The sequence below is a fragment of the Nyctereutes procyonoides genome, unplaced genomic scaffold (genome assembly GCF_905146905.1).
Source record: "Nyctereutes procyonoides isolate TBG_1078 unplaced genomic scaffold, NYPRO_anot_genome, whole genome shotgun sequence".
Lineage (NCBI taxonomy): Eukaryota > Metazoa > Chordata > Mammalia > Carnivora > Canidae > Nyctereutes > Nyctereutes procyonoides.
The window spans coordinates 63,143,307-63,164,858 of record NW_026575046.1 but is presented as its reverse complement, the minus strand read 5'-3'; the positions used below and the strand labels follow the sequence as shown (position 1 = coordinate 63,164,858).

The following is a 21,552-nucleotide window of genomic DNA, read 5'->3' as shown; positions in this document are numbered from 1 at the left end:
TTCATCATTTAATTGCAAAATAGTATTTCCTAATGTTTGCATTGTTTATCAACAGGAACTTCATCAATAATTGTATAATTATGGCTGCCTAGATTACAGTGGTCTCGTACATCTTGTCATTTTTTACAGAAGTCTAAATTTGAACACACGATTCAAGACTAATTTCAAGTCCCTTGAAATGTGAATTGCATAATACAGATATTTTGTGTACCAGAAGAATGGCAGTTTATGATTCCTCAGTCACTTTGGGGATTAAGTTAACACAGAGAAGAGAAAGAAAGGCAGCAAAAAACATGAGGAAGCCACTAGTTAGATTCAAACACAGACCCACTGAACATGAGAGTAGATTATGTTCTTTAGAATTAATCACAAGTAATTAGATGTTTGCTTTAGGCCAAAATTGGGCCAAATTAAAACACGATTATTATGCCGAGGTCTTCCCCTCAGCCTCTATGTTTAAAGGAAGAAAATGGCAGAAAATCACGAGAATAGCGAGAAAAAAAGCAATAGTGGCCAAAGCTAGAAATTCCAAATGGCAGAGGAAAGGCTTAACACACCTGTTTAGCCTCTACCTCTGTTGATTTTTAAAGCCTGATAATGCCACTACTCCTAACTAGAAGAACGTGAGCATTTACCATAAGCAGCCAAGTGTGTTCTTTAGGTTCTGTGGCAGCAGAATTCCTTTTTTTGCACACAATGGGATATATCCATGAAAAAAATGAAGGGAAATAATATAAGTAGAGTAAGTTACTGGTGTAATCAGTGGGAGTTTGCTCACAATTGAGCAGGAGTAGGAAAATACAAAAAACAATGGATACATGGAAAGCAAATAAAGCAAGGGGCTATTCTGAAAGCTTGTCTCATTTAAACAAGAAAATCTCATATTTTTATTTAAATTAATTTTATCTTTAGGGAAAATCTGAGGCCTGTTCTAGAAATTGCCTTTGAAATGCTTTAATTGGTGATTAAGATTCCTCTCCCTCACAAGAAAATTAAAAATCTTAAATTGAGTGAGCCCCATTTGAACTGTTTCTTCCCAAATGATCAACGTAGTTATTTCCTTTAGAAAAAAGAAGAAAACTCTAGAGTTAGACTATTTCCTCCACCTGATTAGTCTGTTCTTATGCCTTTAATAATTCTTCATTTGTTTTCTAGCAAGAAATCTTTCTTCCCTTCTCAGATATTTTTAAAGATCATAAAAGGAAGGGGGGAAAGCACTTATCTAGTAAAGTATCCAAAGAGTAAAGGAAGATAGAGTTTTCACCCCCTTTTTTGTGGTTCTTGAGTATAATGAACATAGCAGAAGCTTTTGAATATGATAAGTAACCTATCATTTCCTCTCTCTGAGGGATGCTAAGAACTGGTTTGTTAGAGGTAGTAGTTTGACTTGTAATTATTTAACACTGCAAAAGATTCCTAAAATAATTGCAGCCTTTACTATAAACCTGAAAAAGTTCTAGCTCTGTGCAGAATGAGGGTGGAGATTTTATATACATATATACATATTTATGCCTCTCAACCTGAATACTTCAGAGAGCACATTTTTCTAGGCTGAGGCTTTACAATAAATGTGCAGTACCAGTTCTGACACATGTATACCTTTCCTTTGAAGAATTTATATGCATTTTTCAGAAACCCTTTCTAAAAAAATTAAAAAATTAAAAAAAAAAAAAGAAACCCTTTCTAGAAGCTATTTATCAAAACTGCTAAGATAATAACTTTGTCCTAATGAGTCCCAGTCTCTGTTTAGGGAATAATCGATAAACTACAAATTAATGTTCCATAATTCACATTACAATGCACATGTAATTATTTTGAGATGAGGCAAACTCTATGCATTTAATTTACAGCTGTAATTAAGTAAACTCATTTGATACTAATTAGGTGAGCCTAAAAGGATCATAGGCTCATATATTTAATTATCAAAATATAATCAGCAACCAGTTTTTGAAAAGCTTTCCTATCTTGAGCTTAACACTGAGCTTTGGCCACACTACAATTTTATCTTCTTGGAACTTCAACATATTAAAATGCATTGTGAATAAGAGATCTACTTAGTGAATTTGCTTTTTTGACAATTATATTTATAATTTAACATCTGAAAAAAATGGGCTTCAGAATACAGAAGTTCTATATCTGACAAAACTGTCCATCAGAAGTGAAGGAAAAATTAAGACATTTCCAGTTAAACAAAAGCTAAAGAAGTTCAGTAGTAGGAGTTCAGGCCCTATGAGAAATACTGAAGGGAATCCTTCAGCTGAAATGAATGGCTGCTAGAGTCACTCATAGCCATATGAAGAAATAAAGAACTCAAGCAAAGGTAACTACATTGGTAAATATAATAGCCAGTACTAATGTATTTTTGGTATGTAACTCTTCTTATTCACACATGATTTAAAAGACAAATACATTGAATAGTAATTATAAATATATGTTAATTGGCACATATGTATAAAGATGTAATTTATAACAACAGAAGCAGGGAAGAAGCTGTATAGGAAGAAAGGTTTTATACCCTTTCTTGAAGATTGAAGCTAAGTTGGTATCAATTCAAACTAGATTGCTGTATATTTAGGATGTTAGTTATAATCCCCATAGTATCCACTAAGAAAATATCTAATGAATACAGAAGTTTTCTCTCTTTTATTAAAATAATATATAAAATTTGGGGGCAAATTTTACAGGCAAACTCTATAGCTCAGTTGGCTGAGCGTCCAACTCTTGATTTTGGCTCAAGTCATGATCTCAGGGTGGTGGGATGGAGCCCTGCATCAGGCTCCACACTGAGTGTGGAATGTACTTAAGATTCTCTCTTCTTCTCCCTCTGATTCTGTGCTCTCTCTCTCACTCTCTCTATAAAAAAGAAAAAATAGTATATAAAAATCAACTTATTATAAAATGTACTTGATTTCTAGAAGTCTTATAAATTCTACTGGCAGTCAATCATCAAGTATTTATTGAATACCTAAAATAAGGGGCTTTCTTCTAGCTTTAAATAGTGTCCCTGTTTCTTCCCACTAAATTCATAAACATATAATCAGGAAAGAGTTATCTGATATCTAGAGTGACTTCCTAATGTTAGACTATGCTAGATAAAATGTTCACTTTTTCATATTCTCCAGCCACATCTGTGCTTTAAGGAAACATGAAAGCTTGTGCTCATGATTCCCTAAAGGGATAAAAGTTATGTCTGTCTCCATGTGTTTAAAACCAAGACACCTGGCTATGGTGAGTAGAAGCAACCTATGTGGTCAAGTGTATGTTCCCTTCATTCTCAAAGTATTTAGGGTATTGTCATCACTATCAGAAATGTGGAACTTTCCTCAGACACTCAAATTTAGACTTTTAGAATGAGCAAACCAGAACATGGGGTATTTTCCCTTTCCTTAGCAGCAGCCACTATAGTAAAATAAAAAATAATTGCCAATACTTTCATTATATATTATAGCTGACATAGAACATTTACCTAAATATTATTTAAAATGAGGTATTATCTACTTGATGAACAAATGGTGCACCTAAGTGGCTTAGTCGGTGAAGCTTCTGACTCTCAGGTCATGATCTCAGGGTCATGAGATCAAGCCAAGCCCCACATCAGGCTCCACACTGGGTATGGAGCCTGCTTGAGATTCTCTCTCTCTCTCTCCCTCTCCCCCTGCCCCTCCATCCCTGTTCATGCTTGCATGCTCTTTCTCTCTTTTCCTCTGTCTCTACCTCCCCCTTTTCCTCCCTGCCTCCCTCAAAGAAAAAGAAAAAAAGGATGAACAAATGAGAATCTGACCTGTAAGGCTGTTGTTGCTTCTTTTACTTCTTTGGGAGTACAGGACTTTGTCTTTTCAAAGAATTAACTAATACAGCACAAATTTCTTCTGTCCAGATATAATCAACATTAAAGCTTCACATACTACACAGTTAAGACACCAGCCTTGCTACACTGACTTCTGTAGCCTGACCAATTTGTATATTGTTTCTGGGTCAACTAAGGAAGTATAAATAGTATTGTCATCTATGAATAGGCCAAATCTAGCAGATGCCATTTACATAGACTAGAGTATAAATAGCTATGTGATAGAATAGCTATATGATGTGGTGTTACTAAATTGAATTGTCTACCATCTTCTTCCAGTCTGAGAAACAAAGATACTGATTCTTAATATTGTTTGATGGAAAAACTGTGAGTAGTTCAAAATAACTAGCAAAGTATAAAGACTTGACACCTAATGGCTTCTCTTCTCTCTGAGGGTGAGAATTATTTGGTGACTTGAGATGACATTTAAAATGATACCTTGGAGAGGGAAACGGGAGCACCAGCTAAGGATCATTAGACCAATTCTAAGAGGAATTGCAGTGATTGGCACAGTATTTGGATGACAAACACCAGCCTGCTTTGACATGGGGTCTTTATCATTTTTGTTTGTTTGTTTTTTCTTTATCATTTTTTTAAATAATGTTATGCCATTCTTCTTAATCTCCAAAGAGAGATGAGTATGATCATTAGACTATTCCTGCAACTTTTTAAAAATCTGATGCTGCAACTTCCATTCATAAGGAATGATGAGAAGTACAACCAACTTTTAAAAGCATTGTAAAATATGGTACTTGAGAGGGTTTTTTTTAACAGGTAATTAACCATACATTTACACATTTTAATCTACTTTTAAGTGCAAGAGAGATTGGAAAATGACTCAATAAAGAAAAGTATTCTGTTTAAATTGGGTAAAATGGTTGTTTACTGGTATTTATCGCTATACTACAAGTAGTCAAGTTATCTGCGATTCCAATTTAGTTTATTGGACAAAAGATAGTACTCATAACTTTTATCCATGTTTGTCAGAGCACCCACTGAAAATGACCCCATACTTTAGGGAACTTTTATCTTTATTGTAAAGTATAGAGTATTCTAAAAATATTTTTCTTTCAGCATAAATCTGTGACATTCCCTTGAAACATTACCATGCCTACAAACCAGATTGCACTAAAACATCAGTGATATTTCAGCATTGCTTTCTTGCTCTAAGATTTCTTCTAATCCATAAAAAAAAAGAGAGAGAGAGAGAGAGAGAGACACTGGTTCCCTCATACTTGATGCAGTTTTTACTTTGTAAACTTCATAAACATTTGTGATTGCCACCGCCAACAATTCAAACAGAAATCTTACTGATGGGAAGTCCATCAGTAGGTTTTCCTTTAATAACAGAGCACAACTTTGCATGTGCATATCATTTTGAAAATCTTTACTATTGTACTCAGAAGGAAATACATGACATTAAGAAGGGGTACATTTAGAATATCAATAATGTCTTATATCTTCCTACTGCAGTGATTAGAACTAAACCATACACAAAAAATTTAAGAAAGCTGTTGCTGTTTGGTCACTCAGTGTTTTTCATAACCATGACGCCTTGGTTCAAATTATGTAACAAGTGCCTATTCCTGTTCTAGTTTTAACAGCCTACAATTTCTGTATAAGGAAGAATCACATACATATAGATGTTGGTTGGACTTATATGGTATCTTTATGAGGTGAATCCCACCCTTGTCACTGTGATCCATTTGATTACCCTCATTTGATCCTTAACCTAAGTGTTAACTCCAAGTCCCTATTATTAGAACCTTCTATCCTTAAACAAGATCTGAACCTAGGTTTATTGAATCATAAAAGTGTCTTCAGGGGCAGCCCGGATGGATCCGCAGTTTAGCACCACCTTTGGCCCAGGGCGTGATCCTGGAGACCTGAGATCTAGTCCCATGTCAGGCTCCCTGCATGGAGCCTGCTTCTCTCTCTGCCTGTGTCTCTGCCTCTGCCTCTGTGTGTGTGTGTGTGTGTGTGTGTGTGTGTGTGTGTGTGATGAATAAATAAATAAAATCTTTAAAAAATAAAAGTGTCTTCATTTGTGAATGATGGAAAACAACTTGCTTGAATGTACCATTCATATATTTTTATGATTTCTCCAGGATGTCTTCAGCACAGTTAGATCTGGAAAGGTTTTTAGAACAAATTAGGCAACATTGAATTTATTCACTATTGAAATAGCATATTACCTTATGATTTTCAAGTATTCATATGATTTCCTTTCATACAAGCATTTAGAATACATGATTAAATCCTAATAACTCTAAAAAAGACAGGATCATGGACAACTAGAACCTTTAGTTTACTTGGTTTACTTATCTAACCTAGAGAAGCATGTTATAATTAGGTATCACTTATTCAGAATCATTAAGAAAATATATATTGAGCTCATACTCTACTACATGAGAAAGAAACTAGTCTTAAGGAAGTTAAAATTTTGCAGAAATAATCATTCAGTAAAAAGTGTTTATTGAGCACCTACTGTGTACTAGGACTTGGTTAAGTTATGATTCCTACCTACAAGGAGTTCGTAGTTTAGTAGAAAAAATTCATATGAATAAGTAAAACTATAAATATGATAAATCCGTTCTTAGAGATATATAAAAGTTATAAATGATGGCATAAAAGAGGAAACAGTCATCTCTGCTTCTAAGCAAGACCCTGAGAAGTCAGGGACTGCATCCAAGAAGACAACCTTATCTGGGATTTGGAACTAATAGGGAAGGATGATTTGAGCAGTAAAGCTGGTATGATACAGGTATAAAAAAAAAAAAACATGACATGTTTGAAAAATTATGAGTATGAGAGAGACAAAATCACAGCTCGGGAAATGGCAAGAGATAAGGTTAAGATAAGATAAGAGATAAGAGGGATCCCTGGGTGGCGCAGTGGTTTGGTGCCTGCCTTTGGCCCAGGGCGCGATCCTGGAGACCCGGGATCGAATCCCACATCGGGCTCCCGGTGCATGGAGCCTGCTTCTCCCTCTGCCTGTGTCTCTGCCTCTCTCTCTGTGTGTGTGTGTGACTATCATAAATAAATAAAAAAAATTTAAAAAAAAAGATAAGAGATAAGACTTCAATAGAGAACCATCAAAGGGCTTTTAACAGGAGAATAACATGATAAGATTTGTATTCATGAAAAACTAGTCTGTTCATTCAACAAATGTTTCCTGAGCACCTATAATGTGCAAAGCATACCTTTGGGTGCTAGAGAACATCAGACAAATTGCCTTTCCTGTAGCCCTTCTTACCTAAGTAGCCAAGGTTTGTGCCATGAACCCTAGCTGCTTCCTTGGGCATAGCTGAATGAATCAGGGTTAAGAACCTCAACAAGGTTAGGCAATCTATAGATGGCCAGTGACCTATGATGAGCTAAGCCACAGAGGAAGCCAGTTTTTATAAACCTGAGAATGAGCAAGTGCATAGAAAAAAGCATAGAAAAAAGCAAAAAAGTTCAGGTTGAAATGAACTGCTTTAAGGTTAAAAAGATAGACTTCATATAGTGAACCTATTAAAGGTATCAGAAATCTTGGAAGGAAGGAAGGAAGACACCAAAAAAGGGGGAAATAAGGTTTTAAGGCAGTAATTCCATTTATCATTATTTTCTTGGTCACCTTTCTTACGATTTTTTTAAATATTTATTTATTTACTGAGAGAGTGTGTGTGCACACACATGAGTGGGGAGAGGAGCAGAGAGAGAGAATCTTCAAGCAGAATCCCTACTGAGTGCAGGAGCCCAATGCAGGGTTTGATCTCACGACCAATGAGATCATGACCTGGGCTGAAACCAAGAGTCGGATGCTTAACCAACTAAGCCACCCAGTCACCCCTTCAGTCACTTATCTATGGAAAACTATTTTCATATTCAAAGCAAACACTCTTCTACTCGTTACCTGTCCATATTCAGCACTGAAGATTTTAACTGATGTTTACTTGAAACATTTGTAGAAAATTCAAAGAAAACATGAACAAACTGAGAGGCTTTACTGCAAACAATGATCATAGTGCTCCATATCAAAACCATGCCTTCAGTAGCAGCAATTTCAAGTGTGATCTCAATCTCCCATACCCAAAAGTCTTATTTTAAGATTAATAATTCTTGTTCATTTATTCATTAAATGATTACTTTGTGCCAACTTTTGCTCTAAATGCCTTATATGTGTTAAGTGATTTAGCCTCACAGAAATGCTATGAGATAATTAGTGTTAATGTCCCTGTTTTGTACATGAGAAAATTGAGGCATAGAGAGTTTGGCTTGATTATGAGCTAGTATATGGGAATTTACTAGTAATTGGGAATATGAACCCGAGCAGTCTGATTTATATTTTTAATACAGTATTATACTGCCTCTATTCTCTGTGGAGTATTTACTTAATTTGGTCAAATTTAGTTATCAGTACCCAACTTAGAAAGGGAATTTAAGGGACGCCTGGGTGGCTCGGCAGTCGAGCATCTGCTTTGGCTCAGGGCATGATCCCAGGGTTCCAGGATTGAGTCCCGCATCAGGCTCCCTGCATGGAGCTGACTTCTCCCTCTGCTTGTGTCTCTGCCTGTCTCTCTGTGTCTCTCATGAATAAATAAATAAAATCTTTTAAGGAGGGGGAGAGGATTTAAATGTCAGTTAAATGCTATATACTGCTTAATCAAAATCTTGCTTTTTTCCCATGCTCACCTTTTTTTCAGAAAAAATGATAGCAACATTGCTCAAATGGTCACTTTGGAATCCCATTTTATTTTCTCTCTCTGTCTCTGTCTCTTTCTCTCTCTCTCTTTGATCCCAAAGTACTTTGCTCCAAGACCCTGAGCAGTTGACAACCTCTATGAGCCTCAGTGTCTTCACTTATAAAGTCAGGTCAATTTGTGGGATTGCCATGGGAAATACATGATATGAAGTATATAAAGCACTTGCTGTAGTAGTTAGTGCACAGTAAGCACTTGAATGTCACTTTGCTAGCTCACAAACTGCAATTGTATCCCATTGTTTGATGTATTAAATCCAAAGATTTGTCTTCCTAGAGATGGCTGGACCCTACCCATCTTGCATTATTTCTTTCCTTACCTAAGCTTATTTCTTTCTCTGTGCCTCCTGGAATATATATATATATATTTTTATTTCCTCTCCTCTTCACTATCCATATCTTCCTAGCTTAAGTTCAGTCTTCTCCATGAAACCATCTCCAGTTAATTAAATTCACATTGTTTCTTTCCTTTGAAATCCTGTTGCAGTTATAATAAATATTACATTGCATGATACTTCACAAATTCTTTCACATGTGCTAGATTTCTTTCAGTATAGATTATAAGTTATTTCAGAAGATAAATCATGTCTTAATATTTCCCCTATATCTCCCCCAAAGGATCTAAGATATAAGGAGCTCATGGCAAGTGTTCAACAAATACTTGTTACCTGATTGAAGAAAATAAGCTCCTAAAAACACCTTATAAAATTGTTTATCAGTATATACCAATATGTATTACATTTATACATACAAACACATAAGAGGAGGTGAAAGCCATAGCCTTTGCATTCTCTATAATCTCTATAGAGAGATCCATCAGAAATGGACAAAAGTAATAAACCATATTTAAGAATTTTTAAAAATTGTATAGGGCTTTATATTTGAAAGGGTACTTTCATAACATTAATACTTAATCCATATAAGAATCACAGAAAATAGCTAGAACAAGTATTATGCTCATTTTTCTTTTTTCTTTTTTTCTTTATTTTAGGAGAGAGAGCACATGCGCAGTGAGGGGGAGGAGACAGAGGTAGAGAGAGACTCTTAGGCAGACTCCCTGCTGAGCACAGAGCCTAACGTGGGGCTAAATCCCATGACCCTTAGATCATGACCTGAGCCGAAATCAAGAGTTGAACACTTATCTGACTGAGCCACCCAGGCACTCTTCTCCATCTTCTAAGTATAATAAAATTGTGGTTATTTGTGCAAGGTCTTGAAAAGTAGCATCATTGACTCTACTCCCAACCCCCACCATTCTGTCCATTCTATATAAGGCTGCCGTTTTTAAATCAAAGATGGGACTATGTCACTCCCCTGCTTAAAATCTTACAGTGGGGACACCTGGGTGGTATAGTCAGGTAAGCCTCGACTCTTGGTTTTGGTTCAGATGGTGATCTCAGGGTCCTGATATCAAGCCCCACATCAGACTCCATACTCAGCACTGAGTCTGCTTAAGACTTTCTTACTCTCTCCCTCAGCCCCTGCTCACCCCTACCCCCACCCCAGCCTCACTCCCACATGCATGCTCCTTTCTCTAAAATAAATTTTTAGGGCAGCCCGGGTGGCTCAGCGGTTTGGCACCTGCCTTTGGCCCAGGGCATGATCCTGGAGACCAGGGATCGAGTCCCACGTCGGGCTCCCTGCATGGAGCCTGCTTCTCCCTCTGCCTGTGCCTCTGCCTCTCTCTGTCTCTCATTAATAAATAAATAAAATCTTTTAAATAAATAAATATAATAAATAAATAAAATGTTTAAATCTTAAAAAAAATTTAAAACCTTCCAATGGTTTCCCATTCTATATAGGATGAAATTCCACCAACACCCACACACTCTTGATCTCTCCACACTCACTACACTCTAGTGACAGTAGCCTTCCTAAACTTAAAAAGGGTTAGTTCACCTAGCTTGTTGCTAGCCCAGAGCCTCTGCTCTTGAATATTCTGCACCTGGATCTTCACAAGGCTAGCTCTTTCTTGCTATTGAAGTCTCAATTCAAACATCACCTCCTCAGTAAAGAAGTAGCAACCATCTAAATTAATTTGCCTCCCCAGTCATATTTTATCATATCATCCTCTTTTATTTTATTTGTGGCATTTATTATCTCAAATTATCTTTCTCATTGTTTGTTACTTGTATACTGTCTGTCCTCACTAAAATGTAGGTCCCATGAGAGCAGGGGTTTTGTGTGTCCTATTCACATCTGTATTCCCAGTCTGGGTGCCTGACATATGATAAGCTCTTAATAAGCATTTATTGAATAAAGTAGCTGAACCAAAAGCAGACTAAAACCATGGGTCTTTTGAGTCCTAATCCAGTGTTCCTCCAACCATTCCATTTATCCTGCCTTTCATGAAAGCACTTACACCTTTGGAGCTACAATAAGAATTGATGTTCAGAATAATGACATTAACATGTGCTCTAGGATTCTCTATTATCAAAGAAAATTTTCATTCAGTTCAATAAACTAAACTAATTAAAGCAGGGATGTCATGGTATATTATTATATTAATACATTTAGAAAGATTTCTAACTAAAAAGACTTTCTGCTTTTTCTTTAGTTAACCAGAAAATTAAATTAACCCAGAGCTCTTCATTCCCCAAAAGTCCTTGTTAATTAGGATTGTTCTATAAATCTCTATTATTAGTAGAATTTGTCATCTGTTTCATTACCCTGTTTATTAGGGCAGGCTGAGCAGGGTGTCTTTGCTCATATCCTGGTATGTATATCCTAATGAAAAGAAAAGCATTTCCTGCATTCTCACTTTTTTCTTATTCTTTGACACAGGCATATTTCATGCTCTTGGTATAACAATTTAGTTTTCTTATGTCAGTTCCCTATAAAAAGTAGGAATGAAATTATTGACTTTGGCTTTTAAATAAAGCCAAATATTTAAATTTAGGATCTACTTAAAATAAAAAGCATTAGTGCTTTGCAACATTGTGTATAATAGCAGAAGACTGAAAACAACCTAAAAGTCCATCAATAAAAGACTGCTTTAATTTATTTAAGTATAAGAATAAGAAGGGAGGGCAGCCCGGGTGGCTCAGCGGTTTGATGCCACCTTCAGCCCAGGGTGTGATCTTGGAGACCCGGGATCAGGTTCTGCATCGGGCTCCCTGCATGGAGCCTGCTTCTCCCTCTGCCTGTGTCTCTGCCTCTCTCTCTCTCTCTCTCTCTCTCTCTCTCTCTCTCTCTCTCTCTCATAAATAAATAAATAAATAAATAAATAAATAAATAAATAAATAAATATCTTTTTTAAAAAACTGGTAAATCTGGATAAACATTATATGGGAGTTCTCTGTATTTTTCATCAAATTTTCATATTAGTTTAAAATTATGTTTAAATAAAAGGTTAATAAAAAAACAAGCAAACAGGGCAGCCCCCGTGGCTCGCAGTGGCTTGGCACCGCCTGCAGCCTGGGGTGTGACCCTGGAGACCCGAGATCGAGTCCCTTGTCGGGCTCCCTGCATGGAGCCTGCTTCTCCCTCTGTCTGTGTGTCTGCCTCTCTGTGTGTGTGTGTCTATGATAAATAAATAAAATCTTTAAAAAAAAACAAGCAAACAAAAACATTAATACTGTGGAAATTACATCATTATAAGGAATGGCCATGGTAGAGGAGCCACTTTTAAGAATTTCAAGAGTTCTGATTTTTACCTAGTCATATTTTTCACTTTGGAGTGAAGATTTTGCCATCACTTTTCAATATTTCCCATGCCTGGTGATGTTCAGTCAGAGGCAGTGGCAGAGGTTGAAACAGCTGCTTGCAATTGAAAACACCTGTCTACCTTGAGATTGTAAACACCTCATCCTGCTATCTATCTTCCAACAGTTATATCTTTCCTACAATTTAAAGGTGACATAAAAAAGTGACCAAAAGAAGGGACAAAACATGGCATTTTAAAATATCTTGAACAAAATTTTCTAAGGATGTTAATTATCATGGGGTTATATATATACAATGCTAAAATACATAGTTAATTTAGTAGCAGTAGGGCTACAGAAGCATTTAATCTAGTAGTTTGGCATTGAGCGACTGAATTTTATCATTTTTTCAGGTAAATATTGCATGAACTTACTATTTCTACTATAATTGACTTAGCATTATAGACGTGAGGATGTTTTGATTCTAGACAGATAGCTAATAAATAATACCAAAGAAATCTGTTATCAACTGAAGTATCCTTTTTTGTTTCCTGTCTGCTTAAGGAAGCTCATGATCCTGTAGTTTTATAGAAATCTGGAAAATAGGAATAATAATTATTACCAGTCCTTTTCCTTCTCACTTTACAAAATGTTTGGAAAGATTTGAGAAACAATGGCTCTGACTTACCTTTTTTTTTTTTTTTTAAGATACAAAAAATCATTTCGGGTTCTTGGCTGGCTTAGTATAGCATGCAGCTCTTGATCTTGGGGTTGTGAGTTCAGGCCCCACACTGGGTATAGAGATTACTTAATAATAAAATATTTTGACAACAAAAAAGATCATAAGCTATTTTAAAAGTCACTAATTCTTTTTATTAGTAATTCCATGTATAATTAGCAATATTCTTCCACATATCATACATTTACTACTTTTTATGTTTATTTTTTTTTAAGATTTTATTTATTTATTCATGAGAGACACAGAGAGACAGAGGCAGAGACACAGGCAGAGGGAGAAGCAGGCTCCATGCAGGGAGCCTGACATGGGACTCCATCCCAGGTCTCCATGATCATGCCCTGGGCCGAAGGCAGCGCTAAACCGCTGAGCCACCCGGGCTACCCACACTTACTACTTTTTAAAAGCTTTTTATCTGACTATAGTTGACACTCAATGTTACATCGGTTTCAAGTGTACAACAGAGTAATTCCATAGCCCTATACATTATGCTATGCTTGCCACAAATGTAGCTACAATCTGTCATCATAAACACTATTCCAGTACCATGGACTATATTTACAATAGCCAAGATGTGAAAACAACCCAAGTGTCTATGGATAGATGAATGGATACAGAAGATGTGGGAGATATATATATATATATTTTATTCATGAGAGACACAGAGAAAGGGGGGAATATTATGAAGCCATAAAAAGAATGAGGTCTTGTCATCTGCAACAACATAGGTAGATCTAGAGGGTTTTGTGGTACATGAAATAAGTCCTACCAAGAAAGAGAAATATTATGGTTTCACTTATATGTTGAATCTAAAAAATGAAACAAATGTATCAAAAAGCAGAATCAGACTTAAAAATATAGAGAACAAACTGATGGTTGCCAGAGGAGAGGGAGATAGAGGGATGAACAAAATGGGTGAAACAGAGTGGGACATACAGGCTTCCACTTATGGAGTAAATAAGTCATGGGAATAAAAGGCTCTAATGTATCTTAAGCTCTTATTTAGAAGCACTTGATCAGAGCTAACAGTGTCATTTTTCTAGAACTAAGACAAAGCTATTATTGCTACTTCAGGCCCATTTCACACCTAAGTGAGTCATGAAAGTGTCCTGGGCCTCATTGGCTGAATAATGTTCATGCCTATAAGTGTATCTTAAGATTTAGTGAGGTATTTCATATGTTCATACAACAGATGGTCTAGAAGGCTATGGAATAGGTCATGCTTGTAAATGCTGTCTAGTTAGTTGTGTGAGTTTTGTTTTTTTTTAGATGTATTTATTTATTTGAGAGAGAGAGAGAGAGTGCGTGGGGAGAGAGGCAGAGGGAAAGAATCTCAAGCAGATTCTATGCTGAGTGCAGAGCTCGAGGATGTGGGGCTGGATCTCACAACCATGAGATCATGACCTGAGCCAAAATCAAGAGTCAGACACTTAACCAACTGAGCCACATAGGTGCTTGATGTGTTGGGGATTTTTATTTATTTATTTTTAAAGTATTTTTATTTATTTATTCATAAGAGATACAGAGAGAGAGAGAGAGAGAGGCAGAGACATAGGCAGAGGGAGAAGCAGGCTCCACGCAGGGAATATGTGGGACTCGATCCCGGGACTCCAGGATCACACCCTGGGCCGAAGGCAGGCGCTAAACCACTAAGCCACCCAGGTGTCCCGTGTTGGGTTTGTGTGTGTGTGTGTGTGTGTGTGTGTGTGTGTGTGTGTGTGTGTGTGTGTGTTTTGGGGGTTTTTTAATAGCTCTGTAAACAGATCATTTCATTTCAAAAAAATATCAGAATGTCCCAACAATATAATTGAACCTAAATATTATTGAATGTTGTTAAATCCTTCTTCAGTAATTCAGAACACATTTCAGGATCTTGGAAATTTTCAGGGTATTTTGAAAGGAGCTTTCATAACATAAGAGCTAGATACAGAAGGTAATAGAGACTAGACTATATCCATTCCAATTCATGACAGCTCTTTTACAGTCTTAGTATTCTTATATATTTATTTGCATCAATAAGCAGAAAAGGTGAAAAATAATTCTTTATGTTACAAGAAATTGAACTTCTATGTCATCTAAGGATAAAACATCTCAAAGATATACACATATATCCAGAAAACCATTCATTTAGAATTTTTAGTAGTTAAAAAAAAAATTTTTTTTTTAGTAGTTTAGACTAAGAAGTCCTGATTCTTAAGAGCAAAGTTCCAGGTAATCTCATCCATTTTGAATTAGGTTCTATTCATAAATAAAGATTTATCCAACCAAAAATCCATGACTTTTTCAAAGAATTCAAAGAATTATATCTAATTATGGCTTACTTACCATTTATATGTAATTATTTTTCAAATCTACAATCCAATAGTTAATCCTTCTATTAACACTTACATTACCTGAAGTGTTTTGTAGACCTCTTTTATTATTACATAATGTAACCCTATTATAAATGGTAATGGCATCATTAATTTTGCTCATTTTACTAATTTAGTGACTGTTCCTACTTTATATTATGACTTATACTTGGAAGTAATAAAATCAGATTTCTTTATAAATATTTATGGTATAGTCCTTTTTCCTAAATCAGATGGTAGCCCTTTCCGAATTATTTCTTTTTTTTATATATATAAATAGAGAGAGAGAGAGAGGCAGAGACACAGGCAGAGGGAGAAGCAGGCTCCATGCAGGGAGCCCGACATGGGACTCGATCCCGGGTCTCCAGGATCACACCCTGGGCTGAAGGCAGGCGCTAAACCACTGCGCCACCCAGGGATCCCCCCCGAATTATTTCTAGTAAAGTCTAGTTACTTTTTTTTTTTTTGACCTGTGTAGCAGTATGTACTGCATACTCCTTAGAAAATTTAATCCTGGGATCCCTGGGTGGCGCAGCGGTTTGGCACCTGCCTTTGGCCCAGGGCGCGATCCTGGAGACCCGGGATCGAATCCCACATCGGGCTCCCGGTGCATGGAGCCTGCTTCTCCCTCTGCCTGTGTCTCTGCCTCTCTCTCTCTCTGTGACTATCATAAATAAATAAAAAATTAAAAAAAAAAAAGAAAATTTAATCCTAGATATTTATGCCTTAACTTTCAATTAATCAAAATCTTGCTAACTACCATGTAGGTCCTGGTGTTACAAAATGTGGAAAGCTAGTTACTTAAAGGGTTTAAATAGATGCTTCTCAGCATCTGCAGTCATATGGTCAAAGGGAGCACTAAATGAAGAATCCTCTTCTTGAATATCAATCTTTCCAGTAGGATTTTATTTTCATTATCATATCTGTATTTATCTCTTCTTGAAAATATCCATTAGGGATGCTGGGTGCCTCAGCAGTTGAGCATCTGCCTTCGGCCCAGGATCGAGCCCCACATCGGGCTCCCTGCATGGAGCCTGCTTCTCCCTCTGCCTATATCTCTGCCTCTCTCTCTCTCTCTCTCTCTCTCTCTCTCTCTCTCTCTGTGTGTGTGTGTCTGTGTCTCTCATGAATAAATAAATAAAATATTTTTTAAAAAAGAAAGTATCCATTAGTACCAGGTAACAGACCGCAGACAGAAATGCTTTTTGAGATTCTTATATTCTTTATTGAGACCCTGAGGTGCTCAATATCTCCTTTTCCCTCTCTCTTGATCTTAGAGGAGATTGAAGTTCACAAGTCTTTGGCCACATCTCTCCCCATAAGTGATGCAAATTTGTGATTTCAGAAATTCTGGCCACCAATAAAAACTACTGTCCAATCTTTTCAGATGTCCTCTGGGCCAAATTTCATCACAAATAACTCCATCACAAATAACAAGCTTAAAGTTCTGTATTTGGTTACTTTATGGTCAAAACAATCAAGCCCTAGTCCAGACTACTATAAGACAAGAACCCATTGCACTGTCCCTTTTGTTCTACCTAGCTTTTCCTTTTGCTAGTTGACAGATAGTTTAAAGGAAATAGCGACTCCTTGTAAAAAGTAACCAGATTCAGTTACTTGTATAAGCCAACTAAAATCAGCAATTCTTAACATTGGCATGAAGAATTATAACAGAATAGTAGTTATATTTTTATTATGCCATTGTGATTTTATGTAGAGAAACACCCAAGACTCGTTATTTATATATTTTAAATTTACAGCTCTTTAACTCTATCCAATATTTCACTGCTAAGAATGCAGTCAAGTTTGAAGCTTTATTAGAGATCCAGGATCCAGTCCTTACAAATATTTTCTTTCATCGTAGTTTCTGTTCAGGTATTTGTACTGTCCAAAAAGGTACTGCTGTGGTTTATAGTCATTCCCAAAATATGTGATCAACGTAGGTATAACTCTAACAAAACACATACAGTATGTGTATGCTGAAAATTACCCATAAAAAGTGTTGTTTACAGATGAATTTGCACCTTGGTTCCCAAGTACTCGTGTACAGAATATGGAACTCATGTTGCCTCTCTCTCTGAATGATGAATGATGAAAGAGTTTCAAACTTTACTAGGTGAGTTTGTGTATTGAGTGTTACAAAGAAAAGTCAGTCTGCCTTTCTTTGGCTCTACTTGCAGAAAATGAAGTCACCGCTTTTGCTGTCTTGGATCAAGACCAGAAAGAAATTGTTGATACCAATGGAGCAGGAGATGCATTTGTTGGAGGTACAGATTCATTTATTTCATACTTATAAGTTAAACATTTCCTTTAACCCTTGCCTTTACCACATAGCCAAGGTTTATGAATTTAATAGTTTCTTCTTTTAAATAATTAACTCCTAATGTTCTTTCCATATGCTACTGTCGCTTTGAGTATTATGAGGGTATTTTACTATAGGAAGAATACTTTACTTATTTTTGACTTAAATATAATTTGCTATTGTGCTGTACCCCAGTCATCTTCACAAGATTGTGTCTGTGAGAATATTACATAAACAAACTGTATCAAGTACAGTATGTAGTATATTCTTAGCCCTTCAGGCTTAAATGTTAACACATTGCTTTTCTTTAAAACAAATTTTGGTAAATATTAACTAAGAATGATGTCTTTGGATTATATCATTTGGTTAAAACATCTAACTCAATAGTTAAATGTTTATAAATATACTAGGAAGAGTTAAATTTTTGTCTCATCAAGGCTTAGTAAGAACTGGTGCAATTTATAAGGACTGTCATTTTTGGAATGAGTACTCAAAAATAAGATGAAGACAATAGGAGATTCTTAGCTTGATGAATTGGATTGATCTAAAATCTGGTTCAAAGGTTCTTTTTTTTTTTTTTCAAAGGTTCTTTTGATGTCTAAACCCCTTCTAGTTAAGTGTAGGTAAGCTAGACTCTCTAGAAAGCTTTAGATTCCTGAGTGGTAATCCAGAAGAATCCCTCTCAATCTTTCTTTATTTCTTATAACATCAAGCTGAACAAGGAAAAAAGGCAAATAGAATTGTTCATTGTCCTCCTTTCCTTAAAAGATAATTTGAATCATGGGAAACTTTTTTTTTTTTTCAAAAAAAAATTTTTAAAGATTTTATTTATTCATGAGAAAGAGAGAGAGAGAGAGAGGCAGAGACACAGGCAGAGGGAGAAGCAGGCTCCATGCAGGGAGCCCGAAGTGGGACTCAATCCTGGGACTCCAGGATCAGGCCTTGGGCTGAAGGCAATGCTAAACCGCTGAGCCACCCAGACTGCCCTCAAATTTTTTTCTTAAGATTTTATTTCTTTATTCATGAGAGACACACAGAGAGAGGCAGAGACATAGGCAGAAGGAGAAGCAGGCTTCATGCAGGAAGACCCATGTGGGACTCTATCCCAGGACTCCGGGATCACGCCCTGAGCCAAAGGCAGATGCTTAACCGCTAAGCCACCCAGGCGTCCCATGGGAAACTTATATTATGTGATGGTTTTAACATTGTATTGTTTCAAATATAGATGTTCTTTTGTTTTAATGATCTTTTTCACCAACATGCCAACTCTTCAATGAGCTGTTAACCAGTATACTTATAGCATGCCCCATGCCCTATTCTTTAGAAACAGTACATACTGCAGATAACATTCTACTTTACTGTCATGTTTGTATCTTTTGTCTTTGCTTAGGGGCTTCATCATTGATTAGAGTGTTTTCTAGCTATTTTTTCCTATGCCATATTTCTTCAGAGCTATAAATCCACGTAGGCTAAAAATATCTTATCCAGAATCGGGCTAAATTCTGTAATACATTAAAGAAACACTATGGATTTCTTGCGTAAAATTAGTTAAACCAGGAACACCTGGGTGGCTCAGTGGTTGATCACCTGCCTTTGGCCCAAGGCATGATCCTGGGGTCCTGGGGTCAAGTCCCACCCACATCGGGCTCCCTGCATGGAGCCTGCTTCTCTCTCTGTCTGTGTCTCTGCCTCTCTCATGAATAAATAAATAAAATCTTTTTTTAAAAGAATTAGTTAAACCAGAAATCTTAGTACATAGCTTTTAAACCTACCCCTTGTGTGTGCGTTAAGTACTTTAAATATTTAAAATAGTAAGTATTCTTTTTTTTTTTTTTTAGTATTTCGTAGGGCATATCATGAGGCCATCATAAATAAGATGGTGACCTAATTAGTCAGTACCTTGGGTCCTGGGCCACCTAGCCCTGCAAAAACAGGCTCCTTTATGAATGCCTAACTACCTATAATGTTCCCAGACTAGGTAAGAATATATGGACTTTCTGAGGGAGAGAGAAGTCATTCCTAGGGTACTAAAGTAGGAACAGCTAGCTACCCATTTGTACTATGGTAAGAATAATAAATGAACTACCTCATGAAAACACTTGGGCTGTTAGAGAATTTTCAGCCTCTTTTTTATCTCACTCTACCTACCTACATATTTACTGTTGGGGTACAGTGAAGTAAGTAGTAAGGGAAGAGTGTGGAACAGGGATCCACAACATTTTTTTTGTAAAGGGCCAGATAGTGAATATTTTAGGTTTGCGAGTCATATACAAGCTGTATTGCATATTATTCTTGTTTTGTTTGTTTGTATGCTTGCTTGTTTGCTTTTGGTTTTGGTTTTTATAACACTCTAAAAATGTAAAAACCTTTTGTAGCTCTCAGTTATACAAAAACAGGTCACAGGCTGGATTTGGCCCTCAGGCTCTAATTTGTCAACCCCTTGTGTAATATGTTGGCAGCTTCCTCACTTTATTCACTTTCATCATACCCTGGATCCAAACACTGGGTTTCACTACATACTGTTGAAATCACTATAAAGTGGAAGGTAGGCTGACACTAGGCAGGACTTTACTGGTAGCCATTTTTCTCACTTTAACCCTACTCTGATCAGTTTCCAGGATAATTAGATCCTGAAAGACTGAGTCATGTAATGACATGAACACTCTAATGTCATTTTAGCACTGAAATACCTATTTTGGCATGTTTAGCACATTCATGTAAGTCATGCTCTACAGTATAGTAATAGATAACATTTATACAGTACCTACTAGCCAGTAAGCATCTTAAGCATTTCACATATGTTAACTTATGTAATGTTCATAAACACTCACTGAAGTAGGGGTGTTTTGTTTTGTTTTTAAGGTTTATTTATTTATTTGAGAGTGACAGCAAGCATGTGTGTGCGAGCAGGGGGAGGGGCAAAAGGAGAGGGAGAGAAGCAGACTCTCCTGAGCCCAAGCCCCATGTAGGACTTAATCTCACGACTCTGATATCACAATCTCAGCCAAAATTGAGAGTTGGACTCTTAACCACCTGAGCCACTTGGGCTTATTTATAACCCCATTTTACTGATGAGAAAACTGAGACAAAGGAGTTGGATAACTTGTACAGTCTCATAGCTAGAGAGTAGCAGAGCCAGATTTGATCCAGGAAGTCTGGTTCCAGAGTCAGGGCTCTTACTCACTGCACTATATTGCTTCTCTAAACTTTTAGGGAAATCTCATCATTGGGACTGAGAGCGACAGACCAGCCTTACTAACAAAAGCTGGGTTTTGCCAAAGAGAATCTTTCTGTTATCTGAATAGATGATTTCATATATTGAACAGGAGCTTTTGTTATCTGATAGGATTCTGAGGACTCTAGGGTAAGATTGCTGCAGAAAAGAAAGAAAATGAAAGGGGAAATAATCGAAGGACTATAGTCCCCGGTGAGTTTGAACCAGGAGCTTTTTGCTAAGCAGTAGAATTGATTGCACTACAGAGATACAGAAAGACAGATCATAAACTTGCTGGGTCAGCATGGAATCTAAATACAAGGAGCTATATTAATCAACCATTTAATAGCACCAGGCTAATGCATTCCTCTTACAATAGAGATGGTCTTTTCCATTGGAAATACTAAAAAATCCATTGGTTAAAAACCCCTACTTCCATCTCTGCACTAGGGAAAGCCTTTCTAGTAGGATTGGAAATACTCCAGCTGTGGAAACATACTTCTCTACCTTGAACATGAATGGAGAGGTGATGGCAACTCTTACATTTACTATGTAGTTTCTTTGTCTTCACTATTTTATTACCTGATTAACATATCTCCTCTCTGATTGACACATTCTATCTTTAGATAGATAATATATTCCTCCTATTACTTTTAAGTTTTGCTGGTTTTAAGAGTATTTCTGTCTTTTGTGACTTTGCATAACTGTATTCCA

At 36.5% G+C, this 21,552-nt stretch overlaps 1 protein-coding gene across 3 annotated transcripts in view; it reads left to right on the top strand.

Annotated features, from left to right (window-relative positions):
* Positions 1-21,552, top strand: part of ADK (adenosine kinase) — a 494,505-nt gene that overhangs the window by 439,253 nt on the left and 33,700 nt on the right. For all 3 annotated transcript variants that reach the window (XM_055325527.1, XM_055325525.1, XM_055325526.1), the window contains one exon: positions 17,503-17,589. In XM_055325527.1, coding sequence (XP_055181502.1) covers positions 17,503-17,589 — 87 coding nt within the window. The remainder of the gene's footprint in view (positions 1-17,502; positions 17,590-21,552) is intronic.